Raw genomic sequence first — 18089 nt, forward strand, 5'->3', positions numbered from 1 at the left:
AACATTTATCAGTGCAGCAAATGTGTCAATTCTGACATAATGCAAAATTATACCTGCAACTGCAAGCATAATGTCATAATTGGCGTTTGTGTGACAGTGTTAGGTCATGATGTACCGATCTGTTATGTCGAGTTCTAAGCAGAACCTCCTGTCCAACATGTCTGTCGTTTTGCGGACGCAGGATTTAAGCGTGACAGACTCTGTCTCACCCTGGGAAAAAACAAAAACAAACAAAAAAATAAAACACAACAGAATTACAAAAAGTCAAATAGTAGCGTCCGGTGCTGAAAAGTTTAAGATTGCATAATGAAGGTGGTTGAGAAATCCTAAAAACCGTGTGGCATTAATGACCCGCTGCTCGCAATCTGACTACTCACAATCTTTCCACCAGATCTGTGGTCAAAGGTCACCATGTGCAGGATCTTCTGCTCTTTGACAAATGTGCAGTAGCGTTTGACCCAACTTGAACCAAACGGAGGTGGCCCTACAGAGACGAGGCACAGACGTGACACAGATCTGAACCATAGCACCCAAAGCTCCTTACTGTTTCAATATCAGTGAGAGCATCTGCAGCGACAATGCATGTCAGCAAGTGGAGCCACTAAAACAAAAACTGCCAACTTTGCCTCTATTTTAGCAACATCTTGGAGGTGCATCACGCCGCACACTGCTGCTGCTGGTTAAAAAAAAATCATTTAAACCTCCATATTTTGTTTATAACGGGGATGAAAAGGGAACTATTAGTCTGACGAGCAAAACATTTGGCAATTTATGCTTTAATATGGAGTTTCCTCACTGCAGTGTGAACATGACACCCCCATATTAAAATACATCTGAGCTATGTAAAGGTCTTACGTTTTTCCTGTACATAAAGGTAGCCTTCAAAACTGATAGGGCTGGTCTGTCTGTATTCTTGAGGTGCCTCCCTGATCCTCTTCATCAGCTCGTTCACCTCTGACCGTGTGCCCTCGAATCGACTCCTTGTCTGCGAGGGAGAGAGGAAGCAAACACACACTCTGGGAGGTCATTTCCTGACACTCACTGGTTAGGTAGGAAGACCGTCCTAATTAGAGGCCACTGCAAATCAAAACTTAAGAGCTGCCTTTGGAACTCACTTTTATTTCCCTCTAATCAGCTGAATGGCTTAGCAGTGATCTAAGACTAAGAATGGAAGAATTTTCTAAGAAAGGAAATTGTTTGCAAACAGGTCAGCCATAGGAACTTGCCAAGCCGCTAATATATTAAGATTGTGTCCCATCATGACAACTATTTCATTCAAGGCTTTTTCTACACGAATAATATACAAGCAATTGTTGCAATGATTCTCTAATAAAGATTATCCAAGTTACAAATTTAATAATAAATCATTAATATTCCTTACATTCTGAATATTGATCTGCAGCGCTCTTTTATAATGGTCAAAGTCCTTGGCGAGCTCGAAGCCCTGGTGATAAAAGGTGAAGACTGTCTGAAAGAAGGCCAGCATCTAAAGAGATCACAACACGGGAAAAAAACATACAAGAGATGTTGATCTAAAGAGTCAGCGAGTGCAAAAGAGACTCAAAACAAAACACTATGACGGGAATTTACAGTGATTTTCAAGTAAGATAGAAACTTGATCCCGCAGTCTACGCTGCCCTTTGCTTTTATTAATGTGAAAGACGAGCCATAACAGTGCTGGCATTACAGTCGGTCAGTCACTCACCGGCTCCACACACTCAAACTTCTTTCTCTCCTGGATCTCCTGTAGTTTGCACACGTAGTCCAGTGACTCCTCCTGAAAGTGCTGCCTCATGATTTCCACCTGGATGTCAGCCTGTGGAGGTGGAGAACACACACCATGATGATTACAGGGACAGACAGACGGATGGAAGCAGAACATTATGGTCTTTGTCATACAGTGTAATTTGCGGTCTCACTTGTTATGGCATTGTATTCTCACAAAGGGGACACTGAAGCTGGTTGGTGCTCTGTTAAATACTGACGAAACTCAAATCGGTTTATTTATCAGTTGGTTTCCATAATCTGGGCATCATAAGACACCCTCTACCAGACTCCCAATTCAGATAAAGGAAAGCTACACACAAAAAGCACAACTTTAAACGTGCAACAGCGAAGGAATTCGTCTTCTGAAGCAGCAGCAGTAGTAGAATTTCGTAACATCGCCCATCCATTACGCATACCCGCTTGTCCTGCACAGAACTGTGGGCATTCTTTGATGCCACAAGGCTGATGCGTATAGACACACAACACACTCAAGCTTACAACGGTGGCCAGTTAATCTACAGTAATGTGCATGTCTTTAGACTGTGGGAGGGAACCACAGCACCCAGGGGGCAGATGTACACACAGAAAACCCCTGTGGTTTTATATAACAGGAGAAAAGCAAGAATATAACACAACTGGCAGATGATTTTTGTAAAACCACTGAAGAGCTTTAAATACACATCTACAAAGCATCCGTATGTAATGAGTACCGCTATTCATAACACGTTACTGTTCACTGACTTCATTAACAACTGATGCAGTGTTGGCAAAGTTCATGACTGCTGTGGCTACGAACGAATCACAAGGTGTATTTATTCTGGGCTGACAGAAATCAGTGTTGGTACCTCAGACCCTTTGGTCACAGAGAACAGGACAGAACAGCTTACAGTCATAATGTCAACAGTTTCAAGTGTCCTCTCTCTGGCTGCTGTATACAACGCATGGGTAAGCCTAACATGGCTACATGGCTATGTGGCTACACTGCAACATGGCATTGCCAAGGCAAAAAGACATTGTTTAGAAAGAGGCTTCTAAATCCTCCACCCTTTAAAATGTTGATGTCACGGTACTGCAGCATGGATTGGTCCCTAAACTACAAGTACAGCAACCAGCTTTGACCTCGGTCACGCAGCACAAGTGAGTACACATTTCCTTTCCAAACAAGCCAGGAAAACTGTTGCTGCGAGGCACGTCAGTGGAAACTCACACGGTCCGACAGGCTTTGCAGAAAGGCTCTTCCCCAAGGCGCCAAAGACAAAAACCGAAAACAGGGATTCTCAAGCTAAACCAACCCCCCCTCTCCCCCACCCCCGCACTACAAACACTTTAACCCACAAGTGCAATACACAAGTGCAATACTAAGGACTCACATGTGCAATATTAAGGACTACTTTCTGCACTACCTCATACTGCACACACTTGCACATGCATACTTAGGCTGCTATATGTTAAAACCAGCGTCTTATTTAAGGTTTAGCTTATTTAAATGTTTAGTTTTATATTCTTTTATATTCTATTTTTCTGTTTAGCTTATATCTATTTTCGTACTTTATATTTTTATAGTCACTTACTGCTCCCGGGACCTGAGTCCTAATTTCGTACCATAAACATGTGAATGTGAGCTGGTATGACAATAAAGTTCCTTGAATCCTTGAATCCTTGAATCCTTGAATCCTTGAACAAAACTTCCCTTTTCCATCTTTTTTGGTGTCATTATTGAATTGCTGAGTTCAGGCAAGGATAAATACCTCTTGTAGCTGTGGCTCTTTCTTCTTGGCTGACATATTCAGAAGCTTTTCCAGGGAGCTGTAGTACTTCTCCGTTTCTTTCTCATACTTCTTTTTTTCCGCCTTGAGAAGGTATGAAGGAAAGAGTGGAAGCACAAGGTGACAAACAACAAAATATTGGATTATTCTTGGGAACAAAGGACTCAAAACAATGTGCATAGCACATTCCATATTATTAGCATCCAACTGTAAAATATGAACATTTTAATAATCATTAGGGTACATCAAGCATACAAAAACATTTTATGAGAGCTACAAAACATTGGGAAGAGCCAATAAACCATTATACATTACCCTGACTGTTCCAAGATGCTCTTTCCTGAACTTCTCCAGGGGTTTCATTAGGGTTTCAGTGATGTTTCTCATCTAGACAGAGACAGAAGCCATAACAAAGCCTTGATTATAGCTCAACTCAATGACAAAGCCCATTAATATTTAATAAGACAGAACAACTTTTCCAGCATTAAGTGTTTGCTGACTCCAGTGAAGCGTGGCAGCTGAATACAATGTCTTGGCCTCTAGGGGTGGTGCTTTGTGACTGATGCCCTACTGGCCTAGATATACTAAAATACAGACCTGAAATTACTCAGATATTATTCTACAAGTGTCTTTGTCTTCCAGTGTTGTCTTAATAAAGTCAGTCTATCTTTCCTCATCCCTCCAATGCTTCTGCTCTGCTGGACAAGTCTGTGCTTGCGCGCCCATCCTACCCATCCTTTTCTTTGCTTTGCACTGTGACATCATCCACTTCTGCTGAGCAATGCTGCACTGTGCTGTGCTGTGTGTTTACCATTAAGGTCTGAGCCTGGCACTAAAACAGTCATCTCAGTCAGCTACAGGTGACGGGCCCACTCCCTAACCTCAGACACTACAGGCCAATATTAAAATAGAATGGCTGTTTACAGAACATTGTAAGAACTCAATTGTGCATCCCTGTCCAAAGAAGTGGAACACTTTAGATGTGTTTCTTATTATTATTTTCCCTCAATATGTCACTGGCCGTCATGGCTACCAGTTAAATTAAAATACATCTTCAATTTAGGAACTTGTCTCTATTACGTAATATTTACAATAGTCACAAACGAAAAACAGTTTAGCATATCACATGTAAAACCTCAGGGTAATGAAGTATAATGACAATTAAAAATCAGCCTTTAAAAATGCTGTAACTTTGTTGTTGTGTCTAACATTCAAATATTATATGTGTGCTTTTTGTGGTATATAAAATAATAAATAATAACAATGACAAATAATTAAAAATAATAATAAATAATAAAATAAGTAAGCAACTTTAACAACGCTGCCTGATGCAGATGCTAGTTTTATGGTGCCGTGTCGTAACGGGCTGTGTTGTTATGCGGACCTTGTTGCTGGTAGCATATTATATGTATCTGTCTTGGTATTTAAAGCTTGGGTGTAATAACGTGGAGGTGAACTCCTGTGCTCTCTGCAGTCACTCCCAGGCAGGTGCTGTGACAGTGACCCTTAGACAGATAAAACAGGAAAAGCTGTCTGAACACTATAGGTACTTATCCAGCCTTAGGGAACTGGTTTGCTATGCCTACTGGATACTATGTGTACTGCATGTTGGAGAAAATTATATTACATTATAAATGGCGTGTCTGGATCCCTGGTGGATGACAGAGTCCGAGGGCCAAACATGGGTAGTAAATAGGTGTAACCAGGTTGGAAATGCACACGGTGCAGGCATACAAAGTTCAACAATTTAAGTGCAATGCGCCACACATGCAGGGACACTGTCAGACAGGTAGATGGATAGACAGACAGACAGATACAGGTATTTTCCTTGACTTTCAAGCAGGTTCTGACTGGCTTTTCTCACCATCAACTCTCTTTGGTCCTCTAGGTTCTTGAGGAATGAGGAGAATTCTTGCAAAGACTCATCTGGGGAACGAAAAAAAAAACATAAATAAATAAATAAAACATTCGGTAAACATTCGGCTTCACTCCCGTTCACACACACACACACACACGCATGCAGCCAAAAACACATTATGATTATCAGTTGTTCCCTACACAGGTGCAGACCAAAACCTGCTCTTAACCTGCAGTCAGCGAAAGAACCGTAAACAAACATTGACAGTGAATGTCTGCCTGGTGGTAAACCTAGTGGTTAGTTTCCACTGTGTGAGGGGCGAACCCACACTTACCAATACATTTCTCATCATCTGTCTTTGCATCTCCGATGTACTCAAACTGAAACTCTCCCAGGCACTGGGCAAATCTTCGCTGGGCCGCACCAAGCTCTGAAAGAAAAAAAAAAATCAAATATAAAAACCATTACATGCAGTGCATCTAACAGGAGGCAGAATGCAGAATTATTATAGTGTACGTCGTCAAAATGAAAATGTAAGAACAGGTTTTGACTGACCAGAAACATTTAGAAAAGATGCATAACAAGTACCTGCCATCCTCATTATAAAAATTCTGTGCTGAGGAACATTTTGTAAGAAGAGTAATTTAATATGAAACATCAAAAAAAAAAAAAGTACGTCTGGTGCATCACACAGAGTAAACCGCTCTGCAAACATCCTGCTTGACTTCAATCTGCTACATCCTGTAGTGCATCTAACGCCAGTGTACCAGAACTGCAGGTAGCACAGGTTAACGCACATAAACAGAGAACAAACCTTATTTAATTATCTGTGTGCGAGTCATAGCTCACACAAATGAAAGCAAAAGAAATACTATGATGATAGTAATTTATAGAGTAATGCACGATAGCCATAGACATTGATTGCATAGGGTGGTTCAATATAGTTGAAATATACAACCTCATTTAGCTTTTCAGATGAACGTAATGTAATGTGAAGTCAGTCTTATTCAAGTCCCTCCCTAAATAAAAAAAAATGTTTGAACTTTTACTGAAGCAAACAAATTCCTATAATTTAAAGTGTGCAAAAGCAGCAATGACGGCATATGAAAACACAGCACTGTAAACGTATTATCAGTAGATACTCTAAAATACTATTAAAACATCATCAATCTCCCATTAATCAAAAGGAAACACCAGGCAACATAACCATCACATCTCTCCTCAAAAGCCCCTCATGCTGTTACAAGCTGTTATGGGACTTGACTGATTTCAAAGCAAAACAGGCATAAAATCTACAGGATATCCTGGCACAGTAAATCACTTAGCATCCCTTTAATTGTGTTGCTTTTACCCTTTTTAATAACTGGCGGACTACGCGAATGCAAATGCCGAGTCTAAGCTCGCCCTAACATGGGCGACTGAGAGGAGCACTAACACATGTAAACCCTGCATAACCCTGCATAAATACTCCTGGATCTGCTTTAAAACAGTTTCAGATTTTGTTAACCCTCCACTACACCCCTGCACATCAGTACACACAGCCAAACCAAATCTGTTTCCAAACAGTGAAGAGATTCCCCGAGATGGGATCTCTGACCCATGGCGGGTCCTCTAGGGAAGCAGGACAGAATGCAGCAAGGGTATTTTAAGACTAAAGCTATGAGCAGTATACTGAGGAGGAGTGTCACTGGATTTGGCAGATAGCTGGGATCCTATAGGGAACAATCAACTGAGCAGCACTGCTGAACAGAGCTCTGACTGTAACTGCTTCTAAGACACACAACAGCTTTGCTGTAATACAGAGCGGAAACTAATGACTATTTTTTTTATTAAGGGAATAATTTATATTCTAAGCTGGAGTTTAGTCTGAAAAAATACTGACAAGTGAGTGACATGCAGGAGAGTGAAAAGGTAAATACGGGGTAGAAGACATTTAAGCTTCCATTTTGAAAGAATGATGAAGTTTTACTGTTCGGAGTCTTTTGTTTTTAACGTCAGCATATTAAGATCCAACAGTATTCTGACATGCATGCCAACATGCTAACTGCAACAGCCTAAAATTAACACTAACTACTATCAGACCAGACAAAGTTACAGCATCTTGTTAAAGGACATTTTCAACAGCGGATATGTTGAAATGCCACAGCTGAAAAAGCAAAAGAGTGATCGATAATATTAATAACAGCCCAACAACCCAATCAGACGTTACCTTTTCGATGGGCCACATTATTGTGCATTCTTTACTGGCCCACAAAGATCCTCTACTAGATTTAAACTGGGGATGACGCAGTAACGCGGTACAAGGACATCCATGCCTCTTAAACTGACTCAGGCTCTGGTAAAGATAACACAAGCCACCCAATGCTCAGAATCTGAACAAGCACAGTGTAATTTTTGCCACACAGACAGAAATGTCAGAACAACAATCCACACATCTAGCCATTTATTTTAGCTGCCTGCTTGGTCTTTGTAATTTTCACCCGTGGCCGCCCCGCTGCTTACACACTCCAGGTTCTCTGAGCAGTGTGTGTGTGTGTGTGTACACATGCTATGGATTAAATCTGCAGTAGGCCCAAAGCCCAAACATGTGAGAGACGTTGGACAGTGTCTGCCTGCGTCTGGCACAAAGGGCATAGCTTCTGCCTCATTTGTTTATTTCAAACTGTTTGAAATCCACTGCTGGTTGGTCTTCAGCTCAGCGTCAAATCTTCACAGTTCCAAAGCACACAAAGAAATATGGGCAAAGCAAACACCTGTGGTCGATTCCTTTGGCCGATTTGTCTAAGTCACTGAACGACAGGAAGCAAAGGGATGCAAACAAGACAATGGGACAGCTTGTGTATTGAGTATTTACAATTGTTTGTTCTTGGAGTGGGTCTTAAATATAGCAGTAGGAGGAAATGTTCTCTCTTTTCTTATGGGTGAGGTAATTGTTGTCTTTAAGAAATTAAAAGTTTAAACAGCAAAACCACACAGTAAACACACCAAATATATTCTAATGACAGCAAGCGAAACAAAAGGGATCCCTGACTCATTTATGTCTCACAATAGCACATTTCTTGGCTCTTGAACATCAGCAAGACACTACACAGACTTAATGTTAGATCATTAATCAAGACTGGGGAGGGTCTAGGTTTGCATTTTCCCTGGTTACCACACAGACGTGGTAAACAAAAAATAGGCCACTGCCCAAGAAGCATTACAATAGCAGTAGAGTGTCAAATCCTCTGGTTCAGGCGCTTCTTTAAAAACAGTATTTTGGTGAGGTCATAAGGGATGGGAGGGAGGAGTATTATGGGATGTCTTGGTATTGACAACATATAATCAGATGTAAGTTGCTGGAAGAATTAATTAGACAGTAGTTTACAGTAGAGAAATTATCTTCTAAACTTGTGTCAAACACATCAAATAATTTGAAAGTTCATATTACTAATACATTATTAAAAACACGCTAAAAGATTTTCACTTATGGCCAAAATGTTTCTGTCACAGAGGTGACTTCTAACTAGTGTAAACACGACCTGATAAACTGCTATGTGGGTGTATTTAAGTACGGGTTACGAGCGTCACTTTCAAAATAAGGGTATGACAAATGGTCATTATTTTGGAAGCAAACTCTGAACACAGCAATCTTCTTTGAAGTCACTGTAAAAAACAGAGGGAATCTAAAATCACACAGATAGCTAAAATCCCAATCAGGGTGTGCAAAACTACAAAAAGTCACTGGTCACTGTAGACAACTTATACAATCCTGCACTGACACGATCTACAACAAACAATATAATCACATAATCCAGACGGCAGGATGGAGACAAGACAAGTAAAGTGAAAACCTCTTCGTCCCTGCTAAGACAGGGATGATACTACCAGTTCAATTAAAGCCGCATTAAACAGTAATCCTTCAGCTCTACACGCCATTTTACTGACTTCAAGCACGTTATTTTGGTTGGATTAGTTTGGTTAACTCTTCCTGTTCTCACCTGCATTGTTTCCTGTTGCAACACGCAGCTGGGTTCGAAAAACCTGTGTTCCACTGCAACCAGTAGGGTGAAAAAAACAAAACAAAACAACAACGACTCCTTTGAGTATCTCTGAAACTGACTTTTGTCGAGACTGTTGAGAATGTTCACCTGAGGTTTGATCTTAGGCCTCTCACTGTTTTCCATCACTCCATCTTAGAGACATTATTTTGAAAATACAGTATTTACTGCAACAGCTACGTACGCTTCGTTTGCCCTTCTAATAATCCTGATATCCAGGCTTGAATCTCAATGACCAGGTTTGTGAAGTCTGTGGCTCACTAGCCTGCAGGGAAGATGAGTCTGTCACCTTTTTTTGTTTGCATTCACATATTTTTCACCTCCATGTCAGACAACGAAGCTTTAGCTAAAGCATGCATTAATATAGTAAATTACAAATACATTATAACCTATTGTTGTCAGTAGAAGTACTAGTGAATGCATGTAGTGTTTTGCTGTGAGCCTGCTGGGTAATCAGTGACCCTTATGGAGTCCCTGTTGGTCAACTGCAGCGCTCAAATTATGCCGAAACGTACATGAACGTAGAGTGGAAAGTTCAGCTGCTCCCCCCCAGATAGTAAAAACATGTTTTGACAACATTACACTGAACCTTGACGCACCTCAGCAAAGCCTCTACACAGTGTATTGTGTGTGACGTAAGGTCATGGCGGCATCCAGCGTCACTGTATTGTAAAAGATAATAAAGTGCTGATGCTATTACAGCCGTAAAAATTAGTCAAAAATCAATCATGCAAGAACTTATTCAACAGGGTTGTTGAATGATGCCAGTGATTTTATTGAAATATTAAGGGTCTGATTTAGCTCTGCAGAGACAGCATCGAGGCTCGGGGCACTGTGGACAATCACGCCGAGAACAGTGATGTCAATGGAGAGATTTGCCAGCTCTTTATTAGAGCCATATGTGAGCGTGGTGCACGAATCAGACCCGTCCACAATCTGATTACACAGGCTACATGCATGTTTAACACACTGCAGGGTGGACAGTTAATATGAGAATATATGAGTCCAAGCTGTGTGGACTCGATTACATAAAACGTGAAGAATGAATGCCATCCGGTTACACGAAGCTCCGGCATTACATCGACGTCAGGCGGCATTCAGGGAAGGAAGAAACAGCCGCAGCATTTGTGCCCCTGCGCACTGTCAATTGAAGTTAAAACAGCATAGATCAACTGGATACAATCAGTGGAGCAGTAAACAAAAGTATTAGACGAGAGGTCTGAATAACAGATTGAAATGATAGCTGTAGTCCAAGAGGAAAGAAGCATCACCAGATAGAAATACCTCTCACACACACACGCACTAGGGCACACGAGTCCAAGGCAAAGGCTTCTTCTGCTTTTTGCCTTTTAAAGCAAGGCATTTCAGAGTAAACCTGGGAACTGTCAAACTTGGCCAGTTTCTCTGCAGGAAGCCAGAGACCCAAGTCTGCTAGCTTCAGCGTATGACTCATACAGACCCCACCTTACATCTATCTGATACTACAAGCCAGATTGTTCTCGAACATAAAAAATGTGGAAAAAAAAAAAAAAAAAAAAGCACCGCAGACCAAAGCACAAGTTGCCTGATGACGATTACCACTATGAGAAAGCTCAGATGTATTTATACTCAGGCACTCACATTATCATTATAGTATGTACATTTAATAGTTGGTAAAAATGCACTAAATGTGTAACTCATTATTTACACATAGACTATATGGACAAAAGTATTGGGACACATGGCTTTATTGTTGAATTCGGGTTTGGTATGGTGCTGTTTTTCGGGGGTTGGGCTTGGCCCCTCACTTCCAGTGAAGGGAAATCTTAATGTTTCAGCATACCAAGACATTTTGGACAATGCTATGCTTCCAACTTTGTGGCAACAGTTTGGTGGAGGCCCTTTTCTATTCCAGCATAACTGTGCTCCAGTGCACAAAGCAAAGTTCATAAAGACATGGCTGGATGAGTTTGGCGTGGAAGAACTTGACTGGCCCACACAGAGTCCTGACCTCAACCCCATCCAACACCTTTGGAATGAACTGAAACACAGATTGTGAGCCAGGCTTTTTGGTCCAACATCAGTGCCTGATCTCACAAATGCTCTGCTGCATGAATGGGCAAAAATTCCCACAGAAACACTCCAAAATCTTGTGGAAGGAGAGTGAATGCTGTTATAGCTACAAAGCTCTCTAGGTATTTAGAAAGTGATTGTCATTTAAAAAAAAAAAAAAACTGTTGTCCCAATTCTTCCAAAATGTTTGTTTCAGCTGTAGTTGAAGTAGATTCTTGCTTGGGAAACAAGTTTTCTCAGAAGAATGCTTCCAGCTTACAGTAGCAGTTTATTTTTTTTACTTTAATGTTATTTTTGTCAGTCCTCCTGAAGCGCATTTGCCTTTTCTATGCTTGCAACTGAGAGCTGCTGGGACGCTGGGCTTTACATGTTCTCTACATTATTTTAAGTGTATCCGTCTCTTCCAGCACTGTTGCAATGCTTCCTTAATTACATTCATCGCTACATTTCTGGCAGTGCGTTTCAGTACAGTACAGAAACTGTTATTTCCACATTACAGGAACGATTGAACCTAAGATAATTATCATGAATTCCCTGAATCTGATTTCCACTTACTGTATGTCTTAAAGCAGGAAACATAACAGTGCACGTCCTGGCAGCTGCTGCAACAGTTTTCCACAAAACAAACCAGAAAAGGTACGTATATGTCAAAGTTCAGCTGATGAAGATGTCCGCAGTGTATTCATTGGCGCCTGTTGGAGTGTTGTTTGTTATGATTTCTACAATTTCATCAGATGTGCCACTTAGGTCATAGCTTGCATGGTCCAGGCCCTCGAAGAGCAGCCAAAGTTTACATGCTGCGCCTTTCCACAGTCCTTCCTGTTCCATTCTACCATCTTTTCCAGCCCGAATCCCTGCTCCACACTCAACTCCCACCTTTGCCCCTGGATGAAGCCTGCTCACCCATCCCCTCCCACAATCTCTTCCCCCTGAAGCTCCCTGCCCGCAAAGCATGCGTTACTTCATTTATGACTTCCTGATCCTCAAAACAAGCCTATAGGGTGAGGCTGCATTGAACAGTATCTTGTGGGGCTAAGATATCAGTGTCTGAATATTCGGTTACATGCGTACCCAAAAACTGAGAGCACATCGTGCAGTCAAAGCTGGTTGGAATAGTTTTCCACGGGTGCTGCTTGCACAAAAAATAGGTCCCCGATAGCGTAGTTGTACCGTCGAGCAACACACTATCACTTTTATAGTAATCCTTGTTCAGTCTAGAGATGAAACAGCGTTCCTCCCACATGACTTCATGTCTTGTGCTAATGCGATTTTAATGAAAGATTGCGATGCGGGCCTTTGGCAGCATCAGTAACGTGATTACAGAGAGCAGCAGCGAGCCAAGGCACACCATGGCAGGCTACTCTTAAACTTGTCTGCCAATAAGACAAATACCTTTGCGTGGAAAGGTTTGCAAAGTGGAACTGAAAGTGAGTGTGTGTGGGGGGGTGAATAAAATCATTTTGCTTTATTGGTCAATTCACAAGAGGAAGTCCAGTTGCGGAAACAACGATGACTGACCCCACTGAAACTCTGTCCAACTTGACGTTTCAGATGACGGCAGCAACACCAAAACACGCAAGAAACATGATGAAACGAAAAAAAAAATGGATGATGAGTATTGACAAGACAACACGCAGACAGCAAGCTGTTCGGAAATGCAGGCTTTTCCTGCTACAAACAAGAAATCCATGTGTTTGTTGAGGACAACAGTGAGTGGTGGTCGAGAGGGTACAGACAGGACACAGTTCCTGTGGAGGAAACCCTCTGAAACAGAAGCACATCTGCATGTTGCTCCTCTACTGGGCACTTCCATGTCACGGCTCTCTGGACCGGCGCCCTACTATAAAGTTTCCTCTCAGAACCAAGGTCTTTCCAGAGTGGGACATCCTCCCAGCCGGACGGGCCGAGGGAGTCGCTGAAAGGCAGAGAAGGGCCTGGGATTTGGACATCAACAATTGTCTTTTTTAGGATTGTCTAAACAGCAGATCATTCCGAGGATTTTTATCATACAGCTCTTTTAACACACAGGATTTGTTGCAGCCACGACCAAAATCTGTCAATGTTTACCACAGAATGCTGGATCAACTGTTTTTACGACACTGCTGAGTGTCAGATCTTATGGCGAAGCTGCCGGTGACCATCGCGCACAGACATGATTACACAGCGTAAACATCAACTCCACACATCAAAAACTAACTGTCTGTGTTCATCTTGCAAGGCTACTCTGACTACTTCAAAGCCACAAATAGATACAGAAGGCAGATACAGAAGATGAAGTAAAAAAACAAAAAAGACTGCTGGGCTATTTTATATCATCTCTATGAAGTGAACAAACACAGGGTCACGTTCTCATGGGACAAGATTATCAGAGTGCTGCCCGAGTCATAAGAGCCAAGCTGAAGCTGGGCCCCGTACTGAAAGTGTAAATTTCAACCAACAGTTCAAACGACCTGATAAGCAAATTCTTACACTTCAGAAGCTGCAACCAGCAAAACTTTGACATTTTTGCTTGAACTATGAGTGAAAGAATTAAACGATTGTCACAACAGCTGGGGATTAATTGTCTTTTGCTCGACTACTGGATGAATCGACAATCAAATAAAAAAAAAAATAGAGAGAGAAAAAGAGAAAAAACAGATAATGTTCACTTTTAGATTCCAATTTATTTTCTACCGACTCCACTTGTTTCTGCTCCACCTGCAGAACGAGTGTCACTATTCAGAGACAATCAACAGCCTCTCGGCACAGTTTGGATTAATCAGCCTCGCCTTAATTTGACATATCAAAACGGGAAACACCCTCTGTAAAGAGTAGTGTGTTGCTCTAACGTCTGGTTAACACACACACACACACACACACGTACACAAAACAGCCTCGCTGTGGGCATTACCATTTTAATATTTTGCTGTTGTTTTTGGTTCTATATGGCTGCTTTTAAAAAGCAGAGTAAGGGCCTCATGATAACAGAGATCAGGGGGATATGGAAAAGTGACAGGGCACATGTTCAAAAGTGGTCTCCTTGGGTGGGTCACAGCGCAACAGGGCCCCGAGAACACTTTGTTAATATCAGTAAGAACATGACCAGGGGTTCCTTCCTGACTTTGCCGTAATCACTGTGGGAGCACGTGATCACAGTTCCCTATTCCGTGTCATAAGCATGAGGTCAGCGCGGTCCCAATGAGGGTCTTGAGAAGTCTTGATAAATGATACATGTGACACACTTAAGAGTCGACACAAAAAAAAAAAAGAAAAAGTGCTGCATAGTTCAGCCACAGTCATACGTGGCAGCATCCTGAAAGGGGATACTGTGCATCAGTTTACACCGACATAGCAGAGCATCAATATCAGCAGTGAATACCACAGTTGACCAGAGTGCTGAGTGGACGTTTGCCCCATAACATCATGCGGCTGAAGAAAGTGTAAATCACACAGCAGATAATTAAAACACAGGCAGAAAGCATGAAGATACAGTCAGGATGCTCAATTACTGTTCCCTTCAGGGTTACAAATGAAGAGCAGAATTAGGCCACGGCGGGTTCCTCAAGTTTGCTAATGAGTCTGTAGAGGAGGCGGCTGAGGAGGGGGGGGGGGGGGTCAAGTGGATACTTTCCACCAAATCATGGAGCATTAGCTAGACAGTGATTTCAGTTCACTCCAGAGACCAGCAACGTCCTCAGACACCAGGGTGATGCTGAAGCATGTATGAACACTCCTCAGGCGTCCAGTGCGATGAAACTACACTCATAAAGTGAGTGAAACGATCTTTTTGGTTTTTGACCTCTAATTTACTCCAAATGATTAACTTGGACAACCCCATCTCACCCTGCGATGACACAATACTATCATGTCCTCATGACACGATAACAAACTACATTATTCAACTGTTTAAACATGGCAGGGATTTCAAGGACAACTCGACCTTTTTCCGGCAAATCGAGCTTAGAGTGTAAAGAACAACTTTAATGTCAGACCATTGCATTTCACCCTGTGGACACCTGATGAATGAATACTAAAAATCTGCTTTTGACACCAAGACATCAGCTTGAACTACTGTAATACTGCTGTGGAAGCACACTGCTGGATCAGGGCACTGAAGACAGCAAAATGGAAGACCTGACCAGATCACCTCCAACTAACTACCCGCAATAAAACACACGTAATGAAGAAAGCGCGTCTTATGGTTTTTAGAGTAGAAAAAACATGTTTTGTGACAGTCCAAGCACTGCTACTGGAACATGCCTAAAAGCCCATCTGCCAACGCTGGAGCACTGACACGACTGCCTTAGTAAAGACCCATTTAAAAACACAATATGAGTGTCAAAAATGACATTAACACTTTATTATTTTCAGTTGGTTGTCTAGAAAGTAGCTAAGGGGATTTTCCAGCAAGTTGTAGTGTTGAGGTCTGGCTGTAAACACTGGGCACTCTGAGACAAGCCCAGCCCACAAGACTAGAGTTCAAAGAGATAACAATAATTTTAACCCAGCTAAGGTGTGTGACGGGAGAGCAAATAGAGCAGGGGGTTATCAGAAGAGCTCAGGGCCTCACATCTCAAATGGAAACCTCATAAAACCGGATATAAGAAAGCAATATTCAAACAGATATGAAGTGCAACGCCTTGATCTGGTTATAAAAACAGTATCTCTTACCATATGTTACACAGTTAATTTGCTCTGTCATTTTTTTTAAGCGTATCCCCCACCCCGCTCATGACATAACCAAGTGGAAAAGACGATCACTGAAAAAACTGAGGGAAAAGTTACAACAGTGAACACATCAGCTCCTCTTCCCAAGCCAAGTGCATGACTTTGGTGCGTGGTCTCAAAGCCTTTTTCCTTACAATAAAAGGTTTCAGAGTGAATCAAAACCAAAGCAAACAACAAAACACTGAAATCATCTTACGCTTTGTTGCATTGATGAGGTTCTTCCCATCTTTGTACAGTTCTTTGATAAATCTGTTAGTTTTGTCCAGCTCTGCTTCGTGTGCCTTTATTTTCTCCCTGAAGCAGGGGCTGTCCAGATAGCATTCACTAAATTCCAGCGGGTGTAGTCCCATTTCTGTGACAAGACCGATGGCTTCGTTTTACAAAACGGCAAACTGGTCAAAGTGACGCTTACTTTGCAGCTAAGAAAAAACTAGCCGACGCAATTAAAAAACCGCTCTTTTCACGGGCAGTTTCCAGTCTAACGGAGAAAACATAGCGACGCAAAGCAGCAGCAGCAGCAGCAGCAGCAGCAGCTAACGGCGGTTAGCACGGCAACTTCTGACTCGGGACTCGCATGGGTGTTGCTCCACGGTTGTCAAATAACTAAAAGAACAGCTAAAAGGTGTAGCGGTTAAAAGGTGATAACACTACGCTATTAAGCGAAGTGTTCATCGGAAGTCGGGTCACAGGAGTTGTCAGTGAAACATAGTTACTGTATCCGATTTTTTCCTTCCACAATCAAACGCTCCCCACCTAGCAAAGTGACAGATTGAGAAACTCTGCTGACATCTGTGTGCGTGTAGCAAACTTCTACCAAAGAGTATCAGGCTTTTGCAAGAATTTTTGTTGTCATCCACTTCCGCCTTCGTTTTGCTGCCCGGCGAGCAAGGGTTATGGTAAAGGTAACAGTAACAGAGTGAATATATGTAAATATATGAAAATTATATGGAAATATGTGAAAAGCTACTCTACAGGTTTGAGTCTTTCATTCAAAATATGAATTTATACTGAAGTAAATGTAAAGAAGTAAGCAAATGGAAGAAAGGTTCCGTTCATAAGTATTATAGTAGCTGATTATAGATGCTTTGTTCTGGAACAAGCATTTTATCATTGCAGTTGGTAGACATAGCGCTGATTTTAACTACTTTATATAACACTAGAATGTTTAATCAATAGCAATATTTTTTTTGAAAATCTGAATTTGTAAAATAACTACTTTTTTTGTGAGATAAATGCAGTAGAGTGAAAAGTACAATATTTCCATCTAAAATGTGGCAAAGCACAAGTATAATGTGACTTCTAGAAATGTTACCACTAGCCTAAACATGGCTAAAAGGTTTTAGACATAAACATGTAATATGTAATAATAATAATAATAATGTAATAATTGTTTCAGCAAGATTTAAATGATGCTTTTTCAGAGGCAGGACACTACATTAAAACACAGAGAGTGTGATGATGATGATGAACACTGAAAACTCTCAAGTCAGTACCTACCATGCAGTAATACAAAACCTTAAGGTTTCATGTATTGTCACTACACTCTGATAATACCTGAGAGGCACCACCTGGGGTTTAGTTTATATTATGCAATATGAAAAAAAACACTATGAACAAGATAAATAATTGCATTGTGTGTATGAAGTATGAGTAGACACGGTTAAACAAACTGTATGAAACAACTAAGAGCGGAGGCAAAATGGGATGCTTTGCAGCAGGGAAAGGGAAATACAAAAGAGAAAAAGAGGCTCTGCAGAATACATCAAGTGTGAACTGCCAGCTGCAGTGCAGGAAGGCTGAAACTGAACTCACTTCATTACAAGCAGCTAACAGGACCGCAAAGTGGGTCTACCATCAGCATCTAGTACGTGCACATACCCAGAATGAACGCAGTCTAAA

General features: G+C 41.5%; 1 protein-coding gene across 2 annotated transcripts in view; it reads right to left on the reverse strand.

The window, feature by feature from the left end:
- Window positions 1–17000, reverse strand: part of arhgap10 (Rho GTPase activating protein 10) — a 45258-nt gene extending 28258 nt beyond the window's left edge. The window contains exons 1-10 of one of the 2 annotated variants that reach the window (XM_046415505.1): window positions 16387–17000; window positions 5726–5821; window positions 5398–5459; window positions 3849–3920; window positions 3516–3617; window positions 1706–1816; window positions 1382–1486; window positions 856–985; window positions 378–484; window positions 116–210 (exon numbers count right to left, since the gene is read on the reverse strand). In XM_046415505.1, coding sequence (XP_046271461.1) covers window positions 116–210; window positions 378–484; window positions 856–985; window positions 1382–1486; window positions 1706–1816; window positions 3516–3617; window positions 3849–3920; window positions 5398–5459; window positions 5726–5821; window positions 16387–16540 — 1034 coding nt within the window. In that variant the 5' untranslated portion in view covers window positions 16541–17000. The remainder of the gene's footprint in view (window positions 1–115; window positions 211–377; window positions 485–855; window positions 986–1381; window positions 1487–1705; window positions 1817–3515; window positions 3618–3848; window positions 3921–5397; window positions 5460–5725; window positions 5822–16386) is intronic. The other variant, XM_046415496.1, reaches the window with a different exon arrangement.
- Window positions 17001–18089: the final 1089 nt, after the last annotated feature.

Source organism: Scatophagus argus, chromosome 2 (assembly GCF_020382885.2).
Source record: "Scatophagus argus isolate fScaArg1 chromosome 2, fScaArg1.pri, whole genome shotgun sequence".
NCBI classification, from domain to species: domain Eukaryota; kingdom Metazoa; phylum Chordata; class Actinopteri; family Scatophagidae; genus Scatophagus; species Scatophagus argus.